At 51.4% G+C, this 11211-nt stretch overlaps 5 protein-coding genes across 9 annotated transcripts; 4 read left to right on the forward strand and 1 right to left on the reverse strand.

Annotated features, from left to right (window-relative positions):
• The first annotated feature begins 580 nt into the window (after positions 1–580).
• Positions 581–1795, forward strand: PPTG_13881 (hypothetical protein). Its single transcript, XM_008910331.1, has one exon. It carries the CDS (start codon positions 644–646, stop codon positions 1553–1555), a length of 912 nt encoding a protein of 303 aa, XP_008908579.1. The 5' UTR covers positions 581–643; the 3' UTR covers positions 1556–1795.
• Positions 1796–1983: 188 nt separating this feature from the next.
• Positions 1984–3462, forward strand: PPTG_13882 (hypothetical protein). The gene has a single exon (XM_008910332.1). The coding sequence runs from the start codon at positions 2202–2204 to the stop codon at positions 3165–3167; it is 966 nt and encodes a 321-aa protein (XP_008908580.1). The 5' UTR covers positions 1984–2201; the 3' UTR covers positions 3168–3462.
• Positions 3463–3574: 112 nt separating this feature from the next.
• PPTG_13883 (hypothetical protein) lies at positions 3575–4553 on the reverse strand. Its single transcript, XM_008910333.1, has 3 exons — positions 4329–4553; positions 4109–4255; positions 3575–4044 (listed from the first exon to the last, which is right to left on the reverse strand). The coding sequence occupies exons 1-3, from the start codon at positions 4536–4538 to the stop codon at positions 3778–3780; spliced, it is 624 nt and encodes a 207-aa protein (XP_008908581.1). The 5' UTR covers positions 4539–4553; the 3' UTR covers positions 3575–3777.
• Positions 4554–4652: 99 nt separating this feature from the next.
• PPTG_13884 (hypothetical protein) lies at positions 4653–8518 on the forward strand. 5 transcript variants are annotated; one of them, XM_008910334.1, is made up of 4 exons: positions 4653–6187; positions 6250–6311; positions 6385–6461; positions 6541–8518. In XM_008910334.1, exons 1-4 carry the CDS (start codon positions 4732–4734, stop codon positions 8402–8404), a joined length of 3459 nt encoding a protein of 1152 aa, XP_008908582.1. In that variant the 5' UTR covers positions 4653–4731; the 3' UTR covers positions 8405–8518. The 5 variants fall into 5 exon arrangements, with proteins under 5 accessions (XP_008908582.1, XP_008908583.1, XP_008908586.1 ...); XM_008910335.1 differs by having other exon boundaries at positions 4653–6311; XM_008910338.1 differs by having other exon boundaries at positions 6250–6461.
• Positions 8519–8853: 335 nt separating this feature from the next.
• On the forward strand, positions 8854–11026 carry PPTG_13885 (dihydrodipicolinate reductase). The gene has a single exon (XM_008910339.1). It carries the CDS (start codon positions 8958–8960, stop codon positions 10857–10859), a length of 1902 nt encoding a protein of 633 aa, XP_008908587.1. The 5' UTR covers positions 8854–8957; the 3' UTR covers positions 10860–11026.
• The last annotated feature ends 185 nt before the right edge of the window (positions 11027–11211 follow it).

Here is an 11211-nt window from a genome sequence, read left to right on the forward strand (position 1 = left end):
CGAAAAAAACCCATTAAAATTTTAATGGCTTTTTTTCGTCTGAATGCCATCCCGGCCAATCAGATCTCTCGAAATATTTTTTCCATTCCCATTTAAGTTGGGTTGTGCAATCAGAAAAAAATGTACAGGACGTTTGTAAGTGGATGGATATGCTATTTTAATGACCTGAATTAAAAGTCCCATCAAGTGTATTTCTACTGCAAAGTGAGCCTATGCATGATTACGGCATACGGTAGTTAACTACGGGACACAACTACGTTGCTTTCGGCTTAAAAATTAGGATTGCTCAATTGTTTTTGGGACGACAGGATCCCAAAAACAAATTGGGTAATCCAAATTTTTGACATTGTTTTTAATTTAGAATATCATTTAAATGATACAATTTAAGAATACACTTATGTAGAATACTACTATATTATTCTGGAGTACGGATTTTTTCTTATTGTAATATTTTGTTTTGCTAACCAGAAGTAGTATTTTATGAGATTTGATCTTTTGTCGTTGAGTACTAAGAGTTCTGCTTCTTGCTGATTGGCGGGGATGGCATTCATTCGGAAAAAAACCATTAAAATTTTATGGGTTTTTTCGTCTGAATGCCATCCAACGGGCAAAGCGACATTAAGGCGTACTCAAGCCCCAAAGTATGCTACTACAAACCGTCCTCCGTGCCCGTTCTCCTCTTTTGCGCAGTTACGCAGCTGTATCCACTCGATCTCTTTCAGCTCTAGTTGACTCGAAATGGGTGCGCAACGCACAGGACTCTGGTAAACCGGAGCTACTGCTTCTGGACTGCAACCACCCAGCCTCGTACCCTCGCGGGCATATCCCCGACGCTATTCCCCTCACGTTGGCCTCATCATTGCTCAAGGACCCGACGCCGCAGTCTACGGGCGTCGTGAGCCCACAGCTGTTTGCAGATGTAGTGAAGCAACTTCAGGTCCCCAAACACGCGACACTTGTGTTTTATGACGACGAAATGAGTCTCAAGGCCACGCGCATGTGGTGGGTTTTCCGTCACTATGGCTTCCCAGTCGAGCAACTTAAGGTGCTGGACGGAGGTCTCACGCAATGGGTTGCTGATGATAACGCAGTAGAAACGGGGGAGCTTGAAAACCGAGAAACGCCTTCAGCGCTCTGGACGCAGCCTGTGGACACGCAGAAGCTCGTCGGCTTTAAGGCGGTGCAGGAAGGTATTGCGGACCCTGCCACACAGTTCGTGGACGCGAGATCCCCTGGCGAGTACTGGGGTGAGGATGCCAATGGCAATGCACGCACAGGCCACGTCCCTGGAGCTGTTAACTTCAATTGGATGGAAGGCGTGGATTTTACCCAGAACGGAAAGTTTAAGAGCAAGGAAGAGTTCGACAAGGTGTTTATGGATATTTTCCACCTCGACAAGGAGAAACCAGTTATGACGTACTGCCAGCGTGGAATTCGGGCTGCCCACACGGCATTTGCTCTGGAGCAGGTGATGGGGTTCAAGGACGTCAAGATCTACGAAGACTCGATGCTGCAGTATCTTAACCGGGACGATTCCGAAGTGGTGAAGCAGTAAACTGGTTGTTAGCTGCGTAGAGATTGCGGGATCTACACAACAAGCTGAATAAATACTGTGGAAAACTCGTACTGTAGTGGCTAAAGTTACGAGTTCATAAGAAATCAGGTGGCTTGAGATCCTAATTGTAGAAACCTCTTCGACCGGGAATACTAGAAGCTGCGAAGTTTGCGTGTTGATGCTTACTTGAGCAAGCCACAGACACCACACCACCTCTCGGCACATAATTGGTAGCAGGCACTGTGGGATGAACTGGTCTCCTTCAATGTTACTAGCGAGGAAGACAACAACGTTTCCAACTTGACGTGTGTTGTTCAGTGCCAACCAGGCATTTCCCCGCATAACGTCCAAGCTGGTGTTTGACGTCATTCACGAAAACTATTCACTGTGATTCATCCAACGGTTGGAATACCATTCTGGCGGAACGATGCCAATAGCAGTGTTCGCCGCGACCACGAAACTGCGAAGATTATCTTCGTTCCAGTCCAGCAAAGTCGCGCCATAGAGACCGTTATAAGCAATACAGGCACACACCTAAAGGAAATTTTTTAGTCACAAAAAGGAAATGATCTTCAACTTAACCTCTGAAAACACATAATTAAATTATTTTTGAACTTGATAAATAAAGATCGCGCTTTTGACAAGCATGGATGATCAGAAAGCTACTCGAAGTGTGGTGCTGGTCACTGGTGGTACGGGGCTCGTGGGTCGAGCGCTGCAGGACGTCGTAGCATCTCTAGGCTCTCCGCAGGACGAGTGGCACTTCGTAGGCTCGAAAGACGCTGATCTGCGCGACCCCCAGCAGACTCGCGAGCTCTTTGAGCGTGTACGACCAACTCATGTGCTGCACCTGGCCGCGCTCGTGGGTGGTCTGTTCCACAATCTATCGAGAAAAGTGGACTTCTTCCGAGAGAACATGGCCATCAACGACTCGGTGCTGCAGTGCTGCCAACAATTTGACGTGAAAAAGCTCGTTTCGTGTCTCTCCACTTGTGTCTTCCCAGCCGAGACTGCATACCCTCTTGACGAGACAATGCTGCACAATGGTCGAGCTCATAGCTCTAATGAGGGCTACGCAATGGCCAAGAGACTCGTCGACACGCTCAACCGCTGCTACGCCGATCAATTCGGATGCAACTTCACTTCCGTCATCCCCACCAACATTTACGGACCACACGACAACTTCAACGTTGACGACGGACACGTAGTTCCTGGACTTATTCACAAATGCTATTTGGCTAAACGAGATTCGATGCCATTTGTTATTTGGGGCAGTGGCAAGCCACTGAGGCAGTTTATCTACAGTCATGACGTGGCGAGGCTGATGCTGTGGACGTTGGACCACTACGACAGTGTGGAGCCTCTCATTTTGTCTGTGGACGAAGAGGACGAAGTGTCGGTTGGTGACGTGGCGCAGAAGATCGCTGCTGCAATGGATTTCAAAGGAGAGATCGTGTTCAATACGAGCAAGGCAGACGGTCAGTTCAAGAAGACAGCGAGCAACGCTAAGCTGCGTCGTTTACTGCCGGATTTTCAGTTCACACCGATCAGCAAAGGCTTGCAGCAGACCACGGCCTGGTTCGAGGAAAACTACGAGAATGCACGCAAATAGTGACAAATAACTTGGTTCTTGTTTTATTGTCACCCCAAGGTGACGAATTGCGAACAGAAGTTGGCAGACTCCTGCTGACCTGCACCGAAATCGTGCACTCTCCACAACGCTGGGCTATATATATTTTTAACCTACCAGGTTGATTTTGCGTTGTTGCTGTGTTCGTGCATGTGTTCCTGAAGAATTTAGTTCCGCGAAGTTTAGGAACCAGTTGCATAGCTAGTGAGGTTTATCACAGAGAGTTCAATTGTTGCAAAACCCTCGGTAAACGCAGAAAAAGTTTCAATATTCCGGCCACTAACTTTTCGAAATCGACTGCATGTGGACGAAAAGTCCATCAAACCGAAAGACACCAGTTGCTTCTGCAGTCTCTTTCTGTGTGAAGATAGTGCGTCCTTGGTTGTTCGGCATTGAACACGAGTAGATTAGTGCATTTACTGGGCAGAGTTGGTCATTATAAAATCTAAACACCAAGAGGTGATTCTGACAGAATCATTCTGTAAACAAAACGAGATGCTCGGGGCAAATACTTTGGTAGCAGAGGTCTGCGTCCATCTGAAGTTATTCAAATAGCAAGCGGTAACCAAATACTGCTGATAGTTGCGATGTCTTACAACTCATCGTGGGCATCTCCGTAGTCGCCATCCGTCGCGCCGCCATCGTCGAACGCGTCAACGTGTCGGCTGCTGTGCAATGCGTGCACAATGTCGTTCTCGATCTCTGACGGCGACGTCGTCGTTCCGTACCGCTTGAACGGTTCGTGGTTCACAATCAAAAACTTGGTGAAGTTCCACTTGATGTCATTGGTGACGAATCCATCCAGTTTCGTCTTCAAAAACTTAAACAGAGGATGTGCATTTTCACCATTCACGTCCACCTAAGCAACAGTAAGGACAGTATCAGAAACCCACCGCTCTTTGTCCTCCTCCATTATCACCAACCTTAGCGAAGAGCGGAAACGTCACGTGATATTTCTCCTTCGTAAATTTTAGAATATCCTCAGCTGTTCCAGGCTCCTGACCGCCGAACTGGTTGCACGGGAAACCCAGCACCGTGAAGCCTTCGTCGTGGTATTTTTCATACAATTCCTGCACAAACAGACAAGTATTTCCGTGTTTTAACTCACTTGAACCGTGGCTACGTAGTATTCGACTGCATCACCTGCAGCTCGCGGTAGTTCTTGTCCGTGTATCCGCATTCGCTGGCCACGTTGACCACGAGAATGACCGGGAAGGCGTTGAACTCTCGCATGGATACCTGGCGACCATTAAGATCCGGGATCGTAAAGTCTAGGAACGACGCTTTCTCTCCATTGCAGACTCCAAGCAGAGCAACAGCCAGCGTCACCAGCAGCAACAACATGAACCTCATTATCGGATCTCTTTGTGCAATGCGTTGTGTTTTCAACACCAATTTCATCTCTCCTTCCATTGGTTCAAAATTGATTTTGGAATTATCCACCAATGAACATGCAGTCTAAAATGGCGCGGAAGGGTTTGGTTCAAAAGCGCGCGCACCCGCCATCGAAGCGGAGGGTGGAAGTGCAACAATCGAGTGCGCACTCATGGCGTCGCAGGACGATGACCATCACTCTTCCAATGGCAACCCGCGCCCAGCAGTGCCCGCCCAGCTTCTGGCCAAGAAGGCGGCGCCGCGCAGTAGCGACCAGGTACGGCGCAACCGCATGAACATGGAGAAGATGATCATGAAGAACGTGGCAGCCTCGCGCAATAGCACCAAGAACCGCGCGCAGCAGATCCTGGAGGCTCTCAAGAAGAAGCGTCAGCAGCAGGAGGACACATCAGGGGCCAAAGCGGACGAGACTGAGCGTTCCGCTAAGCGCCAGAAGACGTCGCCCCCGCATGGAGACGCAGCAGCCAGAACAGCCGTCGCTGCAGGCATCTTGTCTCCCGCTCGACGCGCCGCTGGACCGAGCTTTACGAGCCCCGCACGACGTCATAACCACCCGCTAAACTTAAAGAGCCCCACGCTGCAGCAGGCGAGCCCATCGCGGACCAGGAGCGTGAACCCGCTGCATCTTTCGAGTCCGGCCCGACCACCGAGGAGCTCAGTGCTGGCCAGTCCAGCGAGGCCGAAACGCAGTAACACGGCGAGTCCGCTCCGACGCAGTGAGTTTTTGACGAGTCCCTTGAGACACAGAGCCTCAGCGTCGCCTAAGAGACCGCTGGTGTTCGATGACACCACAACAGATGCTGCTGCTTCTTCGACGAGAATCAATGGACACCCGCCGCTGTTGTCGTCCGCATTGGACCAAGTGGAAGCTGCACCTGCAGCCAAGGCGACGAAGGCGGTGAGAGCAACCAAGTCACCGTTCCAGTCGTTCCAGGCCAAGTTTAATAAGTCGCCAGCTAAACCTGCAAGAATGACGAGTAGTCCAGGGACTGGAGGGGATGCAGTACAAGCGATTGTACCTCGTAGTGGCCCCATGATGGTGGATCTGTCACATCCAGATGACGCGAGCTCGGAACAATCTACAGCAGCTATTGCAGCTGCATCGTCTGGCTCAACTGCTCCATCAACTGCATCAAGCGCTGCTGTTAGTAGCGATGATAGTACTTCTAGTGGTGCCGCACCACGTACGATATCGAGTAGTGCAGGAGCATCAAATTCTGCAGCTGACCGGCCTTTGAACACCCCGACACCGCCACCGAAGCCCGTACGCAAGTTGTTCACGTCGTCCAGACCAGTTGTTGCTCAGAGGTCGATCTGTTTCTCGACGGAGAGCGTAGCTACGGCGTTGGACGTGACTCCAGACGGCGAGATTGTTGTGGTTGGCTTCACAGACGGCTCAGTTCGACTTTACGAAATGGATAGCAGTGTCCCGAGTGACCGTCACGGATATCTGCTCGGCCACCTTGACGAGCAATCTTCACAGAGATCGGATAATGTGCATATGCGTGTGAAAATCTCCCCTGATGGCCGCTATATTTTTGCTGGTGATCGACAGCGTCGGCGCGTGGTCATGAGTATCAATCTGGACCATTATCGCAACGAAAAGGGTGGGTCCTGATGTAGAAGCTCTTGATAGCACTGTGGTTCTCACTCATGCTTGAATTTTTAGATGGTGATGACGAAGATTTCCAGCAGTTTCAGAAACATTTTCATGGCAACTCGAAGCTTCGGGTGAGCTATTGATTATGTGGATGTCGTATAATGGTGAATCCTAACTCAACGTTTGCTACTTCTCGTTTTGTAGGGCTTTGCAGATGTGACTACGTATGTTCCACCCGTTGGTTCTTCAGTCCAGGAGCAGCAAGAAAGTGCGCGCAAAAGGTAGAAATCCACTGTTGTCGTATGCCCGCGATACGATGGCTATCTCACTTTCTGACTTGCTTTGACTCGCCAATTGCAGATCTGCCTACTACATTCTAACTGGTCTTGGTGTTGGCAACCTGAATTTATGGCGCTTCGTTGAGCCTGAGCGATATGATCAGGAGCCTATTTGGGAGCACTTGCAAAATTTTGTAGCTGGAGGTAACACAGCAATGATGGCGGCGTTTCTGCCATCAAGCGCATCTCCAGGTGTATTAGCGATTGCAGCGGTTTGTCGAGACAAGAATCTCCGTGTGTGGCCGATGGAATACACAAAAACGAACTCTGGCGATGAAGGCAACGACGACTCTGCTGAAGCGGAAGACACGAGTTTCTTGGGAGGAGTCCACACTGTGAATTCTCACTTCAACATCCAGAACACAACAGATATCGTCGCCATTCATGGACAATACGCGTATGGAATTTCCCTCATGGGCGAAGCGTACCGAATCTGTTTCCCGGACTCAACAAATTTGAACTCCTCATGCGAGCGATTGCCTCGCCAGGTGTTTGAACTGGAAAAGCTTGGCGGTGGTGGCATCAGTAAGTCGCGGCGATCCAACGTCATGCTGGAATCTCTTGCTGCGAGTGATGACGGAAAGACTATCGTTGTCGTGTCTAGCGAAGGCATTTTCTACTATTCGAACAAGCTTCCGGATATTGGTTCAAGTGATGCGGCTCATCTCCGCATTATTGGCAAGAATGCATCGGAAAATACGCTCTTCAAGGCACCCATGAAGGTGTACACCCCGAAGATCAAGTCGAAGGACAATAAAGTAAAGTCTGAAGCTATGATGACTGTAGTGACGAATCCGAGTGACGAGGACAGTGACGAAGAAGGCGGATACATCAACGTCGACCCTACGGAGACGTTTGCAGCACGATGGATGGTGCCAAGTCGAGGACAAGACTGCTGGGTGTGTGGAGTACGCAACGCGAGTCACTGGGTTGGTCCGCCGGAGTCCAAGGTCAAGGAACCAAGTCGTGCCCAGTTGGAAGCACAGCAAAAGGAGAAAATGAGATCCCAACGCCGTCAAGACCGACTCGCCAAGCGAGCGAAAGATGCCGCTGCCCAACGTAATAACACATCTGATCCAGAGACTCCAGTTGCTGCAAAACCCAAAACGACACCTCGATCAAGCGCGAAAAAGGCTGTGAAGAGCCAACCAAATGTTCAAACGAGTGCTACTACGGCCAATGTCTCGGCTGAAAAACGACCATTGGCTGACTTGACACGCAGACTGAGCCAGAATTCTGGCGCGGGTGATGACGATGACGAGGATTACACCGGCAGCGACGATAACACTCCATCTATTGCGTCGCTACTGAGTGAACTTGAGCACTTCAAGAAGCGCAATGCAGAAATCAAGACAGAATGGCAGCGGCGACTGCTAGGCGAGCGGCAGCTCCGTCGGAAGTGGAAGCAGCGTGAAGAAGAGTTCCTTGATCAACTGAACGACTCGCTTACGAAATTGGATGCTGCAGAGGTAGAGGTGGATCGACTGCGAGTACTGCTGCGTGATGCAGAGAAACGATTCGCGTTCGAGAAAGCGCGTGTTGAGCAGGAGAACTCCGTCAAGTCGCGTTACGAGCAGCTATGCGAGCAGATGAACGACAAGATGGCGCTGGTTGCTGATCAGAAGCGGTTGCTGGAGCAGACAACGCGCAGTCTGCTTAAAGAAGTGGATCGCAATGTTCACGCACTGAAGAATGCTGTTATTCTCGAGAAGACCGAGTGTGTGGTGTGCAAGGACCAGCAAGCTGTGACAGCAGTCGTGCCGTGCGGTCACCTTTGCTTCTGTGAACAGGATGCCGAGACGTATCGCCGCAATTGCACGGCGCAATACCCCACGTGCCCCATTTGCCAACAGGAAATCGTCTCCCTACTGCGAATTTATACTTGAAACACTAGACAACAGTTCAATCGATTAGCACAAAATAAGAAGCTCTGCGTTCTTTTAGTGTTAATTTAACGCATTTTATTTGTAAAATGTCTAAGAATGGCAATAGCTGTGCCCATATTGTATTTCATGACACAATGGTTCCTTGTAAAGCTCATATATGCATCACCTTGCCGCCGGATAACCTCTATGACTCAAAGAGCTCAATGATTTAGCACTAGCACTGTCTCCTTGACAAGGAGTCCTTGTTGCAGGTCAAGTTGCAGTGCATGTCAATCTCATCCAATCTGTTGAGGGGAAGAGGCGGTTTAGCCAATCGCGTGTTTGCGCACGGCTCTGTACAGACGTCCTACCTTAAGACCAGAAGATGCCTACATCCGCCGTCGGAGTTTAGACTTGTGTATTGTATTCACTTTCAACGGATGCGCTCTACCACCTAAAATCAGGTTTTTCAACTGGGGCTCACATCGTAGCCACTCAACACGCTTACGTACGTGTCGTGCCACTTCCTCTTTCGACCTGTTCGGAGCAAGACCAACGCTAACAAGACTTAAACATGGGTGACTACGGCCAGTACGATGTGCCCAAGGCGGACGAGATGATCAACTTCAAGGTTGGTCAGCCCGCTCCTGCCATGCTGCCGCTGGACAAGATCCGTGAGGCTGCTACGCTTAAGTTCGCCGAGACGGACCCCATGTTCCTGCAGTACGGTGTGATTAAGGGCTACCCCAAGTTTCGTAAGACCCTGGCTGAGTTCCTGACCAAGGGATACCAGCACGCAGTGGACCCGGAGAAGCTCTTCGTGACCAACGGCGTGACTGGCGGTCTGGCGCTCATCTGCTCGCTGTTCCTGCAGTCGGGCGACCTCGTGTTCATGGAGGAGCCCTCGTACTTCCTTGCTCTCAGCATCATGAAGGACTTTAAGATCAACGTGCGTCAGATCCGCATGGAGGAGGACGGACTGGACATCGACGAGCTCGAGCGTCTGCTTCAGCGCGGCATTGTTCCTAAGATTCTCTACACTATCCCTACGTGCCACAACCCCACGGGCCGTACGCTCAGTGTGGAGAAGCGCAAGCGTCTCGTAGACCTCAGTGTCAAGTACGGCTTCATCATCGTGGCCGATGAGGTGTACCAGCTGCTGTCCTTCCCGCACGTGACGCCTCCTCCGCCCATGTTCACGTTCGACGAGCACGACACGGTGCTCGCTCTTGGCAGTTTCTCCAAGATCCTGGCTCCTGCTCTTCGTCTGGGTTGGATCCAGGGCTCTCACAAGCTTCTGAGCAAGATCGAGGGCTGTGGTCAGCTCGACTCGAGCGGTGGTATCAGCCCCGTCATTTCCGGTATCGTCCACGCTGCTATCGCCTCGGGACTGCAGCAGGAACACCTGGACACCACTGTACAGACGCTGTGGGGCCGTGCTGATGCTCTCATGAAGGAGCTGAAGACCTGTCTGCCTGAAGGTGTGACGTTCGAGGTCCCGGATGGTGGCTACTTCGTCCTGGTGCGTCTGCCTGAGGGTATGAACGCCAGCGACCTGCTGCCTATTGCTCAGAAGCACAAGGTCATGTTCCTGCCCGGTGCCTCGTTCAGTAGTAACATGAAGAACTTCCTGCGTCTCAGTTTCTCGTGGTACGACTTCCCGGACATGCAGCTCGGCGCTCGTCGTCTTGCGGACGCTATCCGCGAGTACCAGGAGGTCTTCGCTGCCCAGAAGAAGACGGAGGAGGCTTCGACCTCCAGCACCGGCCAGGGTGTTCGCGTCGCCGTGCACGGCCACGACGGTCGTCTGGGCTCGCTCATTGTGACTGAGCTCAGCAAGGTTGACAACGACGCTAGCTACGCTGGCGCTATCGTTACGCGCCTTGAGACTGGCGTCCAGGCCCCGGACCTTAACAACGTGGACGTTGTCATTGACGTGACGCTGCCTGCTGGCACCAAGAAGGTCATCTCGTACCTGCGCGAACAGAAGGACGCTGGCAAGATCAGCAAGCTGCCTGCTCTGGTTGTGGGCACTACCGGTGCTCTGCCCATGGAGGACCTGGAGGCCTACTCGAAGCTGGCCCCTGTTGCCCTCCGCTCCAACTTCTCGGTGGGTGTACCGCTCGTGTCGGAGCTGATCAAGGCTGCTGCCTTCAAGCTGCCCTCGGAGGGCTGGAACGTCGAAGTGACGGAGATCCACCACACCAAGAAGCTGGATGCTCCCAGCGGCACAGCCAAGACGCTGGTCAAGTCGCTGGCTGCTACGGGCGCTCCGTGCCTGGGCGAGACCGGCCAGGCTCCGACGCACTCTCTGCGTCTGGGCGACGAGGTCGGTCAGCACACTGTGCTGTTCGCAGGCCCCGGCGAGCGCATTGAGATCGTCCACCAGGCCACCCGTCGCGAGGTTTTCGCCATTGGCGCCGTGCGTGTCGCCACACAGGCTCCTTCCATGCCTCTTGGCCTGCACTCGGACTAAACTGATCGCGCGAACTTCAGTGTACTCTAGCTATGCTCCTCTTCTTCAATTGCAGTGTGCAGTGACTACGTGAGCATTGCATAGGCATCGAGGATACTTCGTGCCTTTCAATAAAAATCGTTAGCTATGATTTGCTTTACCGTTAACCATCTTGATCACGTTCCAAGACGTTAATCGACTATTTTCTTCTAATGTTGCTTGCCGTTGGAAGCTTCTCTAAAGTTGCTTGAATGTTGCTCAATCACTCTATTATCACATTTTCCCTTTATACTTCTTGTAGTATCCGATTAGCTTTAATGACGTGCAAAGCTCTATCTTTCGATAAACAGCCGTCGTACTGGAAAAACGTGCT

This window comes from Phytophthora parasitica (assembly GCF_000247585.1).
Source record: "Phytophthora parasitica INRA-310 unplaced genomic scaffold supercont2.37, whole genome shotgun sequence".
Taxonomy (NCBI): domain Eukaryota; phylum Oomycota; class Peronosporomycetes; order Peronosporales; family Peronosporaceae; genus Phytophthora; species Phytophthora nicotianae.